This window comes from Scomber scombrus, chromosome 6 (assembly GCF_963691925.1).
Source record: "Scomber scombrus chromosome 6, fScoSco1.1, whole genome shotgun sequence".
NCBI classification, from domain to species: Eukaryota; Metazoa; Chordata; class Actinopteri; order Scombriformes; family Scombridae; genus Scomber; species Scomber scombrus.
The window spans coordinates 821,898-838,062 of record NC_084975.1 but is presented as its reverse complement, the minus strand read 5'-3'; the positions used below and the strand labels follow the sequence as shown (position 1 = coordinate 838,062).

Here is a 16,165-nt window from a genome sequence, read left to right as displayed (position 1 = left end):
AAATGAAGTGAAGAAAAAGTACGAAAAAATGCAAAACTTCAATAGATAATAACTGAATTGATGAAGTTTTCACAAAGATAAATGGGGAAAAATCAAGTGAACATGAGGACCTCGTTTTCATACTATCTGTATAATTCACACAGATTCCCATTTGATTAGTGGGAACCTCACAACAACAATGTATGTTACTAATGACAAGTAACATCTAACGAGACCATTGATATGAATATCGGTGTGATCATCGTTCAGTCTGGTGATTCAGGCGGAAGAGCTCAAACTGTGAGTCACGTAAAAACAAGTTCATTGAAATTTGTATTTTCTGGAGCCTGAGATAGATTTAGCAACTTATAAACCTCATAAGTCATCGTTATGCTACAGGTGTGAAACTGAGGCTGCAGCAGTGTTTGTGCTGCCGTACAGATTCTCTCGTAGGAAGGCCAGCGTCTTCATCCAGGAGTCTTCCTGAGCGCGGGAATGTGGCACCGTGTCTCCGCCCCACAGAGCCATCACTGCAAAGACGACAGGAAACAGAAACACGTTTGAGTTTGAGTTTATTTCGATCAGAAAAAAAATTAATAAAACCACAAAAAACCCAGTAACACATCCCTCTAACAACAGGGCTGCAGGGCTGAAGCTACAAGCTTATAGATGCTCTAACCTTTAAACCATACATATAAATATATGTATAAACATTACCTATACATAAACAAACAAGCATACATGCCATCTACACACATATACACACACCTACATGTACATACTCAGCAAATACCCAGCAAAATAAACATTTAACATTAGTCCCATAAATCATTCCCCACCGTCAAGACTCAACTCAACTTTATTTATAAAGCACTTTAAAACAACCACAGCTGAAACAAGGTGCTGTACACAAATAAATAAAACAACACAGGAACATAAAACAATTAACAAGAAATAAATACTAAAATAATTGTTTATTGTTTTTAAAACTAATTAAAAACAATAAAACAACTAAAAACCAACCATAAAACAGGAGCAGAGTCTCATGCAGGGTTGAAAGCCAAGGAATAAAAATGGGTTTTAAGACGAGTTTTATAAATGGACAGTGAGGAGGCTCGTCTAATGTTTAAAAGAAGCTCGTTCCATCATTTAGGAGCAACAGAGAATGCTCTGTCCCCTCTGAGCTTTGACCTCGGTACCTCCAGCAGCAGCAGATCAGCTGACCTGAGGCACCGAGCAGGAGCGTGTGGGGGGGGGTGAAGGAGTTCAGAGAGGTAAAGCGGGGCCAGACCATTTAAAGATTTAAAAGATTTTAAAAGACTGTATCTTTCCAAAATGATTTAACTTATTTTTAATTTGCACCAGATTTTTACTTTTTTTGATCTCATCAGTGAACTTGTTCCACAGACAGATACACACATGCTTTTCAGAGTAGTGTGAACAATTGGTTGTTTAAAATTCCATCTCCCTCTTAGATCGTATCCCGCTTCTCCATCACTAAAGTTAACCTCCAATCGTTCAGAGTGTCTGTAACACAGTCCACAGCTCAGCCTACCTTTCTGACGTTGGTTGACTGTCTTGAAGACGGTGGCTCTGAAGTGCGGCGTGTACGGAGGTTCGATCAGGTGACCGGCGTTCGGGTACGACAGGATGGTCAGCAGGTGGCTGTTCCCCGCCCGCTCCATCATCTCCTTCATCTGGAAAACAGGAAACATTATCTCATATCTGTGACATGGCTTGGATATAAATTCTAAATCAATGTTTTTTGAATGTTGTTGCTTCTGTCCCCAAACTGAATCTTTACAGAACAAACTGTTTCTGTTACTGTGAGATTTTAAATGACATGTTTGGTTTTACAGAATTAAATCCAAACTGGTTTAAGAACTGATAGTTTGACAAGTAGAAGTCAGACAAATGTTTTTCTGATTCATGATTTCCATCAACTTTTAAGTCCCAGTTAAAAAACACTTCTCTTCCTTCTCTTCTGCTCAGTCTTGATTTGACCTGTTTTATTTTTGTTTGTTTGTTTGTTTTATTCATTGTAAAGCATCCTTGGTTATGTGAAAGGCGCTATATAAATCCTATTATTATTATTATCATTATTATAATAACACTGCATAAGTTTCTATATGGGGTTTGGGGTTAAAACACTATTAACAGTATCAATGCTTTTTATTTTCTCTTGAAGAATTACAAGCCAGCATTTAAGAAAAATATTTAATTCCAGAAGAAAACATATTTTTTGTTGAGATTTGTGTAAAATTAGACCTGTCACAGTAATAACATTATCGACGTCCTGAGTGGAGGCTGCAGAACAATTAAAGGTAAATAACTAATATAACATAATGGCAGTCTGTGTTTTTCCAATCCCAACCCCCCCCCCCCCCGTTCTCTAATCTGACTTTAACTTCTGCACCAGGCTTGTTGTAATGAAAGTAAACTCACATCCTGTGCAGACTCCTTCGCCGGCCAGTTGTGATCGTCCTCCCCTACGACCAACATCACAGGACACTGGATTCGTCCCATCTGCTCAGAGACAAACAGCAGCAGCATTTCAACTTTTATCAACTTTCCACTTTTGATTCAAGGAAAATTAAACCCATGTCAAAATGTCTAAATGGGTTTTATAAAAGTTTTCAGTGGAAAAGCAAATGTTATTGTGTGGAGGCTGAAAGAAGCTGTTTCAATATTTTTTTCTTTTCTTTTTTTGAATACCAAAATGTTTTTTTCAGTTGCAGTACACAGCATTCACCACCAGATGTCGCACTATAGCATGAGCATCTCAGACCAAAACAAATGTGTGCTGTCTCACACAAAACACCTTTTGGCCATCTAGATTAAAACAATCAGAGAAAGACTGGAAAATTACACAAAATGCCAAATAATCAAACTAAAGATCCATATTACCCTAAACGTACCCAGAAGATGTGTCTCTGACTAAAGAAATGTTTAGAGCAACGTCCATGTAATTTAGAAAGTATACAAAATAAAATGGTTCTGTAGGTATATGAGAGTCAAAGACCACAACTGTTAATCAATGCATATACCAAGGAATAAGAAAATAAATTAATATGGGTCTAATAGTACAAACATATCAGAACAAGCACACAAGTTCACCAATCAAAAATAAAAAAGACTATTTTGAATATGTTGTGATGTGTTGCACATAAAGGCAAAAAACTACCATTAAAAAAAGACAGAACTCTTCCTTTTGAAACCAAAAACTGAAAACTGATATAACAATAAAAGAAAGAGAGACGTTCTGGCTGATTGAACTCACGTCCACTTTGAGTGCAGGGTCGGTGGGGATGGGCAGCAGCAGATCTCTCCAGATCACCTGGTTCTCCTCGTTGAAGCGAGTCTTCTCTGCGTTTCTGATTGGACAGAAAAAAAAACAAAAATAAGAGACTGAAAAGTACTTCAACCGGCTCGACTCTTAATTGAAATATTGGCGACTCAAACTAGTCTGTTTGTGTCCTTATCTTTCTCTCCTCTGACTTGAACTCACAGTCTTGCCAGTTGAGCTAAAAATAGAGTATAAAGTTTGACCTGTGGGTGGCGCTAGATGAAACATTATGGGGTCATTAAATCTTAATTTACGCTGCGCTCCATGACCCCCGAGATTCAGCACAAGTCAGAAAACAAGCTCTAGCAAGGTTAGCCATTGGTACCCATTTGTAGCAATACCAGCAAAACAATGAGGCGTTACACAGTATTTGGAAGGAGTTGGACAGTAATGTGTGAACGATTTATTGAATGAGACCCAAATACGACAGAAGTGCCAATTAAACAGTTTATTACTCAGAAATTCCAACTTCTCGGTTCAAACTGATCAAACAGTTCATCCTCTGGGGAGCAGGAATGATGTCGGGGTGTTTAATGAAGATTTGACTCATTGCTGTTGAGTTTTTGACATGAATGATACAGTAACGATCAACTTACGTGTGAAAGTAACTCAGTATTTCTGACACAGATCCATCGACTGGCTGCACATGACTCCCACTAACACAGATCGCACACCTCAGCTGAGAGATAAGATAAGATAAGATAAGATAAGATAAGATAAGATAAGATAAGATAAGAATTGACAAACCAGTACAGTGGGAAAAAAGTAGCAGCGTTAGGGTGAAAGTGATTAAAAAATCAAATTAAAAAGAAATACTACACACCCCTAACTACTCAAAATGATGAGTAACAATGTGTAAAAAAAGCTGTAAGAGATTTTTAATTATGCAGCCCATACATCAGTGGAGAGAGAAGACAGGAGTCCAGGATGTCTTAAGTTGAAAAGGTTTATTTACTTGATCAAGGAGAAGTGAATGAATGATCAGTAAACGTTATGTTCTGATGCTCCTTCAGTTCTGAAGTTTCTGTCCTGCAGGACTTTAACCACACAGATAATGCCTCAGGTTGAGCCCAAATATGGGCAGATCCAACACATCTACAATATACAGTATGTAGTCTACTGGTCTAAAGACAAAACATCGCTTAGACAACACTCAGGACCTTTGTCCTCCATCCAACACTATATCAAACCTCTACTGCGTTCAAGGAGTCAGTCAAACACATATCTGACCTCAGTTGCTATAGCAACACTATCAGAATGCTTCCTGTTTTCCCCAAAAGGAGCAGACTCACTGCTCACCACTATCTAAAGGGGAGACAGTGTCTAAACCAACATTTGTTGTGGCCCTCCGACCACCACAGAGCCTAGTTTGACCCACTGCATGCCAATGATTGATGGAAATGATGGAAAATTCCCTAACAGGAGCCAATATTCAACTAACACAAGCGTGACGAAGATTTCAGCTATAGTTTTACCTACCTTTACAACTTCAGAGTAAGCAGCCATTTTGAGTGTAATACTGGTGCCGAAGGAAAGTCCCAACATGCCGATCCTGCTGCCGAGGACCTGAGGATGCTGCTGCAGGACTCTGTAGGCCGTCTGCAGCAAGAAAACACGACTTCAGCTCCAGTTTATATAAAGTTCACATCACCCAAAGATCTGTTCACCTTACATGTTGGTTTCATCTTTAACAATGTGTTGTATTTATAAAGCTTGTTATATTATATATATATATATATATATATATATATATATATATATATATATATATATATATATATATATATATATATATATATATATATATATATATAATATATAATATATTATATTATCCATTGTGTCAAATCTGCATCTGAAAAGTAACTAAAGCTGTCAAATAAATGTAGTGGAGTAGAAAGTACAATATTTCCCTCTGAGATGTAGAAAGTAGCATCACATGAAATACTACAGTAAAGTACAAGTACCTCAAACTGTACTACAGTAAAGTACAAGTACCTCAAACTATACTACAGTAAAGTACAAGTACCTCAAACTGTACTACAGTAAAGTACAAGTACCTCAAACTGTACTACAGTAAAGTACAAGTACCTCAAACTGTACTACAGTAAAGTACTAGTACCTCGAACTGTACTACAGTAAAGTACAAGTACCTCAAACTGTACTACAGTAAAGTACAAGTACCTCAAACTGTACTACAGTAAAGTACTAGTACCTCAAACTGTACTACAGTAAAGTACAAGTACCTCAAACTGTACTACAGTAAAGTACAAGTACCTCAAACTGTACTACAGTAAAGTACAAGTACCTCAAACTGTACTACAGTAAAGTACTAGTACCTCGAACTGTACTACAGTAAAGTACAAGTACCTCAAACTGTACTACAGTAAAGTACAAGTACCTCAAACTGTACTACAGTAAAGTACAAGTACCTCAAACTGTAAATGTACTTAGTTACTTTCCACCATTGTGTAGTAGTAATAATATTTTATGTGATATCACACCAACAATAACTAACCCTAACCTTTAGTTCTCTGGTGTGACTGAAGGAGCGTCTCTGTGGAGGTCAATGAACCTCTGAACCAGTTTTTATCAGTTTATTGAGACATAAACAGATAACAGACACACAGTCTGCTGACGACACTTTAAACCTACAAAACTCAACAATGTTCCCAATGTTCTGGTGATTATTACCAGTATGCAGGTTATAGTTTGTGATTGACGCCTGTGTTAGACAGTTATACATAGTGGGTCTGTTTCTTATTAGCCTCAGAGAATACACACATTGACCCAAGAGGTACCACATTTATATAATGTCCAACATGTTTTAAGTTTCATGATTTTAGTGGATGATGCAGGAGCAAAGCAGGGTTCTTTATTTAAAAGGGGCCTTCACATTGTATCTTGTTTATATCCTATTCTAATGTCAGATGTTAACTAAGTTCTAAACTTGAGGTCACGTATGTAGAAATGTGGCTTGTTTCAGACGGATGCATAAAGGACCAGTAGAAGATAGATAAGTAGTTTTTAAATGTAGATCATGCAGAGATATTCTAGTAGAGACACAGAATATAAATACAGAGCTGGAGATGTGCAGGATGTCGTCTTTAAGCCTCAGATTATCTATCTTTCTCTTTGTGATGCATCTAGCTAACCAGGAAGCAGATCTCAAGGCTGACTGTTGAGATTTGAAGTCAATTTTGTTTATTTGGATTCTCAAATTCACCCAGATGTCTGATTTAAAATGAGTATAAATAGAAACTAACGATTATTTTCATGCATTCATTGTCTGTCAGCTTGTTCTACTTGTCTCTTGTAGCCATAATATTCATGCTTTTACAAAACCTTCTGTTATTTTGAGGTTTTCTGACTGAACATTGATTTAATGTTTCATATTTTAGAAAATGTCATTCATCAGGTTTACCTCAAAGTACGTGTTGTCCACCATCTTTCCTGTTTCCAAGGTGATTTTAGGTGTCAGGTAGTCGAGGGCCAGGGAGGCAAAGCCATGGGAGGCCAGCAGCGCTGCACGGTACTCCACCAACTTCCCTCCACCCCCCCACAGGTCCAGGAGGCCGGGGAAAGGTCCAGGTCCTTCAGACAAGTCAAAACACCAAAGATATGACGATGAAGGTTTCTGCAACTGTGGGATACATTTAATGTTTCCTCTGTCAGTCTGCATCTTTTAGTGTGAACGCTTGAACAAGACGAATCATCAGCAACATTTCAACACAAAAGGCTTTGTAAGGTGGGACGTCCAGCTTTGATATTATAATATAGATCATGTACGGAGCTTCTTGGACTCTGCCACGAGATCTCTGCAGCTAGAATGCTGCCGGTGCATCGCTCCTGTTCCAAGTTCACTTTGCTCCTCGCTGCATCTGCAACGGCTCCTTCTTACCTCCAAGCAAACCCTTCACTCCTCCTGCGCCCCATCACTACAAGGACCTTCATCTCAGTCAAGTGAATTTTTTATTTGCACGGCCAAACATCAAAAGTAATAGATTTGCAAAACAACATCCTCTGTCCTTAGACCCTCCATTCAAGTAAGGAACAACTCCCTAAAAAAATGAGGAATGATAGATGTGTGCACAGAAATGAGCCACAAAGCAGAATTATAGAAATACATCATGAACGAACTCGATGATAAAAGTGTTGCAACCACATTTCCAGACTACACATCCTGCTAGCACCTCCTGTTAGCACCTCCTGCTAGCACCTCCTGCCAGCACCTCCTGCTAGCACCTCCCGCTAGCACCTCCCGCTAGCACCTCCTGCCAGCACCTCCCGCTAGCACCTCCTGCCAGCACCTCCTGCCAGCACCTCCTGCTAGCACCTCCTGCCAGCACCTCCTAACGTCTCATTTCACTCCTGCTGCAGCGCTGAACTCACTCTGATGTCACTGGTCTGTTTCTCAGACCGTCAGACCTGAAACCTTCCTCCAGACTCTGGTCCTACCTGAGGGCAGGAAGAGGGTCGCAGTGAGTCCGCCCTCTGTGATCGGGACCCTCTGAACGCCGGGCGCCATGTACCAGCGCTCCACCAACACACCGGCCAGCGGCACCTGAGCTGTGAAGCCTTCAGTTTGGTGACCCTGGTACACCGAGATCCTGATCTCCATGGGAGTCTGGACGTTCACCTTCCTCATCCTGAGTGATGATGGGAAAGACTCAGCTCTGATACTGATAGTTGATTCTGTAGTTATTGGGATCATCTGAACAGCTCTGATCTGATATTTAATAGGTATCATTGTTGTGTGTGTTGTTTCTATAGTGTAGGTTACTGTGTACAGTCATCTGTGTGTGTGGATAGCGAGGATGTAAGCTGGTTTTAGAGGAATTGTACCGGGTTTGTAGTCTTTTCACTGTTTTAACTGGGGGGGGGGGGGGGTTAAGGATTTATAATTACACTCTATTTATGTTATATTGTAATTGGTTGTATTTATTTTAACATGGACCCCAGGAAGACTAGCTGTTGCCTGGGTAACAGCTAATGGGGATCCAAATAAACTAAACTAAACTAAACTGGTTGGCCTACCTGAGTCCAGGTTTGCTGCCTGGAACCGGTCCGAGGCTCCACAGCAGACCCATCGGTTCAACTCCAGAATATGTCCCACCCAGACTGAGATCCTCTGAAACTGTAAAGCAAAACGCATAAACATTATTTTCATTCTATGAAGTATTTAAAAAATAATGTCTGTCTGTGATGATGATCTGTGTTTGTATCCACATTTAAACTCAATATGTTCTTGTACACAGGTCTCTCTTGAAAAACAGATCCAGATCTCAGTGATGGCGCTTTTCCACTATACAGTTCTAGCACTACTCGACTCGGCTCGACTCGGTTTGGTACCAGGAACCTTTTCCATTACTATCCATTACGGCTCATGACTCTTCCAGCGACTCTCTGACCAATCAGAGGGCGGCAGTCTGTTGACGTCACATTTAGAATCGGCTCGGCTCGCTTGGAACCTCGGCAGAGCAGATACTAAAAAAGTACCAGGTACCAGGTACTATCCCTGATGGAGGAGCAGGTACCAGGTACTATCCCTGATGGAGGAGCAGGTACCAGGTACTATCCCTGATGGAGACGCAGGTACCAGGTACTATCCCTGATGGAGGAGCAGGTACCAGGTACTATCCCTGATGGAGCAGCAGGTACCAGGTACTATCCCTGATGGAGCAGCAGGTAACAGGTACTATCCCTGATGGAGGAGCAGGTACCAGGTACTATCCCTGATGGAGGAGCAGCAGGTACCAGGTACTATCCCTGATGGAGACGCAGGTACCAGGTACTATCCCTGATGGAGGAGCAGGTACCAGGTACTATCCCTGATGGAGCAGCAGGTACCAGGTACTATCCCTGATGGAGCAGCAGGTACCAGGTACTATCCCTGATGGAGGAGCAGCAGGTACCAGGTACTATCCCTGATGGAGCAGCAGGTACCAGGTACTATCCCTGATGGAGGAGCAGCAGGTACCAGGTACTATCCCTGATGGAGCAGCAGGTACCAGGTACTATCCCTGATGGAGCAGCAGGTACCAGGTACTCTCCCTGATGGAGCAGCAGCAGGTACCAGGTACTATCCCTGATGGAGCAGCAGGTACCAGGTACTATCCCTGATGGAGCAGCAGCAGGTACCAGGTACTATCCCTGATGGAGGAGCAGGTACCAAGTACTATCCCTGATGGAGCAGCAGGTACCAGGTACTATCCCTGATGGAGGAGCAGCAGGTATCAGGTACTATCCCTGATGGAGGAGCAGGTACCAGGTACTATCCCTGATGGAGGAGCAGCAGGTATCAGGTACTATCCCTGATGGAGGAGCAGGTACCAGGTACTATCCCTGATGGAGGAGCAGGTACCAGGTACTATCCCTGATGGAAACGCAAAAAAAACCAAGGAGAGTCAAGTAGAGCTAGAACTGTTTAGTGGAAAAGCGCCATGCATTCATTGTAAATCTTAATTTAAGGTATGGACCTATGAGCAGCCACCAATCATGGTCGACTATTCAACATTACACAGGTGTGATGTAGAAACGTTAATCCTGCAGTGCATTAAGACTGAGACCATGTCCACACTAAGCCAGTGGACACATCTTCTTCTCCTCATTTAGTTCCTTCAGCCAGACTCTGATGACAGTAATACACTGAAGAGACTAATATACAACCACATCTCTACTGGAGAGGATCTTTAAATTAGTATTATTATTATTTTCCATGTCTACATTGTGGACCGCGTACCGTTCACTGTCCCGCTGGCGTTGGCGATGTAGTGAGCGAACGCCTCCCACGTGTATTGGTCTTCACACTGGTGCAGAGCGTGGACCGTGAGCTGAGAACCAGGAGAGACATTCTGGACCAGGACGGTGAACTTCTCATCCACGAGTCCTCTGGACGGCTCCACCGACAGCTTCACACAACACTGTTTCCTGTCCATCCTGAGCGGAGCAGACGTGACACCGACACCTCAAAACCTGGACGAACCGAAACGTTCTGACTGGACTGATTCATTGGTTCATTACATGCTTAAATACATGAGATGTGGATTTTGTGGAACAAAAGTTTTCATCAGGTAGGATGACACTTCCACACAACTTTAAGATCACTGCATTAAGAGGATTGATTGTTTCAGAAAGTTAAGTCTGTCAAAGGTACAGATGTATAATCAGCTAAATGTGTAAGTATGCACAGTGTTACATAATTAGAGTATATTAGGTCTATATTGTTTGTTTCATCACTATCAAATACATATAAGAGCATTTTAGTATTGTAGTTTATCATTGTGGAGACAATTAACAGTAACAGTGCTGCATCATATTATATAAGCATATATTATGTTTTTCTTAACAGTAACAACAATAATAATAATAATAATAATAATAATAATAATAATAATAATAATAATAATAATAATAATAATAATACATTGTATTTATACCTTTCACAAATGGACTGAAAACTAATTTAAACAATTAAATGTTTATGTCAAATCTGCATCTGAAAAGTAACTAAAGCTGTCAAATAAATGTAGTGGAGTAGAAAGTACAATATTTCCCTCTGAGATGTTGAAAGTAGCATCACATGGAAATACTACAGTAAAGTACAAGTACCTCAAACTGTACTGCAGTAAAGTACAAGTACCTCTAACTGTACTACAGTAAAGTACAAGTACCTCAAACTGTACTACAGTAAAGTACAAGTACCTCAAACTGTACTACAGTAAAGTACTAGTACCTCAAACTGTACTACAGTAAAGTACAAGTACCTCAAACTGTAGTACAGTAAAGTACAAGTACCTCAAACTGTACTACAGTAAAGTACAAGTACCTCAAACTGTACTACAGTAAAGTACTAGTACCTCTAACTGTACTACAGTAAAGTACAAGTACCTCAAACTGTAGTACAGTAAAGTACAAGTACCTCAAACTGTACTACAGTAAAGTATAAGTACCTCAAACTGTAGTACAGTAAAGTACAAGTACCTCAAACTGTACTACAGTAAAGTACTAGTACCTCTAACTGTACTACAGTAAAGTACAAGTACCTCAAACTGTAGTACAGTAAAGTACAAGTACCTCAAACTGTACTACAGTAAAGTATAAGTACCTCAAACTGTAGTACAGTAAAGTACAAGTACCTCAAACTGTACTACAGTAAAGTACAAGTACCTCAAACTGTACTACAGTAAAGTACAAGTACCTCAAACTGTAGTACAGTAAAGTACAAGTACCTCAAACTGTACTACAGTAAAGTACAAGTACCTCAAACTGTACTACAGTAAAGTACCTCAGACTCAGAGTACTACCTGTGTGTAGTACTTGTCAGCTGTCTCCAGGTTTGTTGTTAGTTTGATTTCTGGAAATGAAGCAGAGACAGAATCAGTCAGTGAATCGCAGCTCTGACTTTACTCAACCACAACAGTCTGAAGTTCAACTCTGTAAACTCCCAAAGCTTCAGTCTCCGCCCTCTGCTCCTCCTGCAGGGTCTGGACCCGGTGTGTCGGTGTTTCCTGCTGCTCTGCGTCGGAACGGATCGAGCTGTGCAACTGACGCCATTACGGCTCAAAGAACGGAGCGTGGAGCCGCTGAAAAGCACCTAATGCCAGATCCAACATGGCGGCTCGTGTGTTACAGTTTCTTCAACACAACATTACCTCTACTAACAGGTTCTTCTCTGTTCACACACTCACAGATTAGTGGAAGAATGTTTAACTTTAATAACTATTATTGTTCCAGCAGTTACTGAGATGTAACAGGCCTGTGAAAGATTAGTCAACTTATATTTCAGATTTGTTGACAAACCAGAGATAAACATGTTAAATCCAACAGGTTGTCAATGTAATAAAAATATTAACAATCTAGTTTTGGAAATTCAGTTTTAAATATAAACGTTTGTAAAACTTTGATGTCTTGTCCGTTTCTTTCAGAAGATTAATTTGTAATTTTTATTCACACTCATTACTTTACATATGAAAGGTTTTTATTTTATTTCTTTATTTATTACAAAACCACTTAGATGAACTTTTAAAGCCCTGTAGCCCATCCTAGCTATTTGTTCCTATTATGCACACTGTTCACTGACACTGTTTAGGTTTTATATAATTAGCCTGTGTGTTTATTCAATGATTTAATTTGCATGTTAAAACAAGAGCAGACATGTTACTGTACTATATATGATATATTTTGCCTGTATGTGACACAGTTTCAGAGTAATTCAGCAAAAACAAAAAAGTATTACGATGGTTCGTCTTCTCCCTACTTTCCTTATTTCAGCAATAGTATCATAGATAGTAGATATAGATATTATTCCTATATTACACACGCCTCCCAATAATGAAATAAGTTCCTGTATTATGTCTGTTTTCCATTGTACAGGTTTATTTCTGCTTGTTTTTGTGATTAATTCTATATTTATTATATTTAATGGGTGTATTAAATTGTACTGTTGTTTGTCTTGTGATGTTACTGTGCTGCAAATAAAGTTGATTTTAAAAAAGTGTGCAAAACTTCTTCTTCTTGAGTTGTATTGGTGGTTGGTGAACAACCAAACAGCACATTATCGCCACCAGCTGGTGTGAAGTGTGAATGTGTGAAATGATAAAAGAAACAAAGCTTTACCAGTGACATTAAACAACTGAATCATGAAATCACAAAAGAAGCTAAAAACCTTTTCTTCAAATAAGACACATGGCTTTAATTTCCTGCAGACTTCTTTCTTTCTTTCTTTCTTTCTTTCTTTCTTTCTTTCTTTCTTTCTTTCTTTCTTTCTTTCTTTCTTTCTTTCTTTCTTTTTCTCTTTGGCACCAAAAGAACGCACTTGCCCCGACTTTAGGGGGTGAAGCCGAGCTGCAGCTGTGTTGATGCAGATTGGGCTCCGTTGTGTAATATCGGTTCTGATTTTGCCACTAAATATGTTCTGTTGGATGAGAGTTTTCCACACACAGCTGTAGTCATCATCACACAGCAGCAGGAATGATACGTGTATGAGGAACCTGTGCAGCATTTTCTCACAGATGGCACAGCAGAGGAAATATCACTAAATATCTAAATCTTAGATACAGGGACAGGAAACGGTGATAAATGTTCTGCATTTTCTAAACATCGGACTGGAGAGCGGCTGTCATCAGGATGCATCCTGAGCTCCATCAAATCTGTCTGTTTTTATTAAATGACTCAATTTAGGATTTTTTTTGTCATTTTTCAGCTTCGACATTTAGGGCCTGATTTACTAAAGGTCTGCGTGTGTAAAAACGTGCAAACTTGACATCACCCGCAAAATATGCAGCTGATCTACTAACGCAGCGCACTGAGGTTTGTGTCTTTCAACTGTGCAAAATAATATGTTAATATGTTTATTTAGTAATGAATATAATATTAGTAGTTTACCGTAATGAATGTAATATTAGTAGTTTACAGTAATGAATATATAATATGAGGCGTTTTAACCCCAGTGTGCAAAATACAGGGAGGAGAAAATGCAAATATGTTATTTAGCACACACATTGTGATTTACCAAACCTGAAGGTAATGTTTAACGGTAACTGTGTCTATAAATAATACCTTTGAAGGGCAGATATTAACCGGCTGTTACTATGGAGACGAGGAGACAGAGACACAATGACAGAATACACACTAACAGCATTGACTTTGTCACTAATACTCTCCCATATGTGGGTTTTTCTGGTAATATTAGTTGTTGTTATAACTCAATATATTAGTTAACCTCTTCCACTAGAACCTGATCATTTCATTTTGTGCTTGCAGCTTCCTGCTCGTCCAAACTCTCCATTAAGACACAAAACCCTCATTTAAATACTGCTGTCTGCACCTGTTGCACCTGTTTTCATTTACAGTTATTCTAGTAGATCACCTGCAAAAAGCACGCAAACGAAAACACACAATCTGTTGCACTGTGCACGCTATTTACTACCTTTATTGGGGATCTTAGTAAATCAGGCTCTTAGTCAAGTCTCAGAATATTTGCAGTCGTCAGTTGTGCGCCTGGATGTGTATCCAGATGATCAGAGTATAAATCAGCCACAGAATAAACCTGCATCAACATCATTATGCCGTGAACAATTAAACATTTTAAAACAGATTTAAACAAAATTCTGTTCACTTTACGCACAGCTGGAACAGCCTCGGTACCTTCAGACATTATTCAATATTTTAGCGAAACAGAACTTGTGTGCTTTTTGATCCGGAACCAGCCAATAGCCAAACCCCATGTTGCATTTGTAGGTTTTTTGTGAGTTTTTTTTAAGACTGCTGGCTGATGATCAGGAAACTGTTGGTCACACAGTCATGGGCCGTACTAGGAATTAAAGAATGGGTCTGCACCCCTAGTTTATACAAGTAGGTCTATCTACTGACCTGCAATATCTACGTGTACACCCACTTGGTTTAGGCATGAGGACGGGGTTGTGTAGAGTTAACACAGTTTTTTTAAAAGCATATTAGACTGATGGCAGCAGTGGGAGGAGACTCACGCTATTAGACTGAACATCATTTGAATGGGTTACATAAAGCTCGGTGGTTTTGGGTTTTATTGACATTAAATCTAGTTGACAGACGCCAAACCTGAAGAACAGCAGCAGGTTCTGTATCTGCTCCTTGTCTGCTTGCACAGTGAGTGTAAACGTGGGATTTAAGGGAAAATGTGGCATCAAATTAAGAGTTCATAGGAGTTTATATTTTGGGGGTTTGTGCAGAGATTGAGAAGATTAATATAGTTTAAAGCTGTTTTAGGTTCAGTATGTTTGTCTATGCGTACATGTTTCATTGTGATTCCTCTGTGGTTATATTGAAAGTGTGTAAGTGTGTGTTTAATGAGTCATAACAGATATAGTTTTTGTCACATTCTGACAAAAACTATATCTGTCACACAAGCTTAATGTATCTGTTATGTTGAGGCTGCAGCTGTGGTCATGGTTACAGGTGGGAGAGGCACAATTTACTTGTTGATACACACAATGTTCCACGTTCATACTATGTACTAATACTTTATATTACAAACTCATTTTCATAGTATTCAGCAGTGATAGTGATGGTTTGAGTGAGTGTGAGCAGCTCCTCAGTTTATTGACTTATAAGAATGCAAGCGAGCGAGTATATGTAGTTTTTCCAAGCTCAGATAATGTTCATGTCACTGATACTAGACTCAAAATTAGCAAAATTGTTGAATTAATCTAAGGACACACATACACTCACATATGCGCACAATAATCTAATTTACAAGTCAGGCTACCTATTTACATAATTAAATTATTCTTGGGACTGAACACACTTTGTTCAACATCAGGAGCATTAAAACGTACCTGTCTGAGCATACAGCACAGCTCTAAGCCAGGAGGTGGTAATTTGGCATTTGTCAGAACTGCCAGATTGCCAGTTGGAGCATTTATTTTATTTTATTAGTTTATTAGTCAGGGAAAGTGCATATTAATAAACATATCTGTAAATATGCCAGAATCAGCCCAAAGGCGAGTTTCCATCTGTTGTCCGTGGACAGGTGTGAGTTGGCAGCTTAAAATAAAGAAAAGATAACATTATAAGACAAATTAGGTACAATAAGTTAAACACAGAGTGACATAAGCAGCACACAGTCAAAGCAAATCAAACTACGTCTGAACAACAGTTAGAGAGCAGCTTGACAGGAGCAGACATAAGCAAGAACAAATATGAGCCAACATGGAAATAAGCATGGCCCATAAACTTTCTGTTAGGATGATGTCATAGATCCTGAAATCATGTAGACTTAAGGAAAGTTTGACAAACATAAAACCTGCATGGATTAAAAATGTATAATAGAAAGAGACATAACTGGCCTTTGTTTTGCAG

At 39.5% G+C, this 16,165-nt stretch overlaps 1 protein-coding gene across 4 annotated transcripts; it reads right to left on the bottom strand.

Annotated features, from left to right (window-relative positions):
- Positions 1-268: 268 nt before the first annotated feature.
- Positions 269-11,750, bottom strand: LOC133981662 (peroxisomal succinyl-coenzyme A thioesterase-like). Of its 4 annotated transcripts, none has more exons than XM_062420470.1 (11): positions 11,632-11,750; positions 10,068-10,300; positions 8,363-8,462; positions 7,784-7,974; positions 6,750-6,919; positions 4,805-4,924; positions 3,922-4,004; positions 3,260-3,353; positions 2,425-2,505; positions 1,535-1,676; positions 269-509 (listed from the first exon to the last, which is right to left on the bottom strand). In XM_062420470.1, exons 2-11 carry the CDS (start codon positions 10,261-10,263, stop codon positions 373-375), a joined length of 1,314 nt encoding a protein of 437 aa, XP_062276454.1. In that variant the 5' UTR covers positions 10,264-10,300; positions 11,632-11,750; the 3' UTR covers positions 269-372. The 4 variants fall into 4 exon arrangements, with proteins under 4 accessions (XP_062276454.1, XP_062276456.1, XP_062276453.1 ...); XM_062420472.1 differs by having other exon boundaries at positions 10,068-10,264; positions 11,632-11,742; XM_062420469.1 differs by having other exon boundaries at positions 10,068-10,292; positions 11,629-11,722.
- Between the last annotated feature and the right edge of the window lie 4,415 nt (positions 11,751-16,165).

What these genes read in the sequence shown, in the direction of transcription:
- LOC133981662 (XM_062420470.1), bottom strand. Translation starts at nt 10,263, where the DNA reads ATGGACAGGAAACAGTGTTGTGTGAAGCTGTCGGTGGAGCCGTCCAGA. An exon ending in GGCAGCAAACCTGGACTCAG is followed by an intron (nt 7,975 to 8,362) that starts GTAGGCCAACCA and finishes ATCATCACTCAG; the next exon opens with GATGAGGAAGGTGAACGTCC. An exon ending in GACCCTCTTCCTGCCCTCAG is followed by an intron (nt 6,920 to 7,783) that starts GTAGGACCAGAG and finishes ACTTGTCTGAAG; the next exon opens with GACCTGGACCTTTCCCCGGC.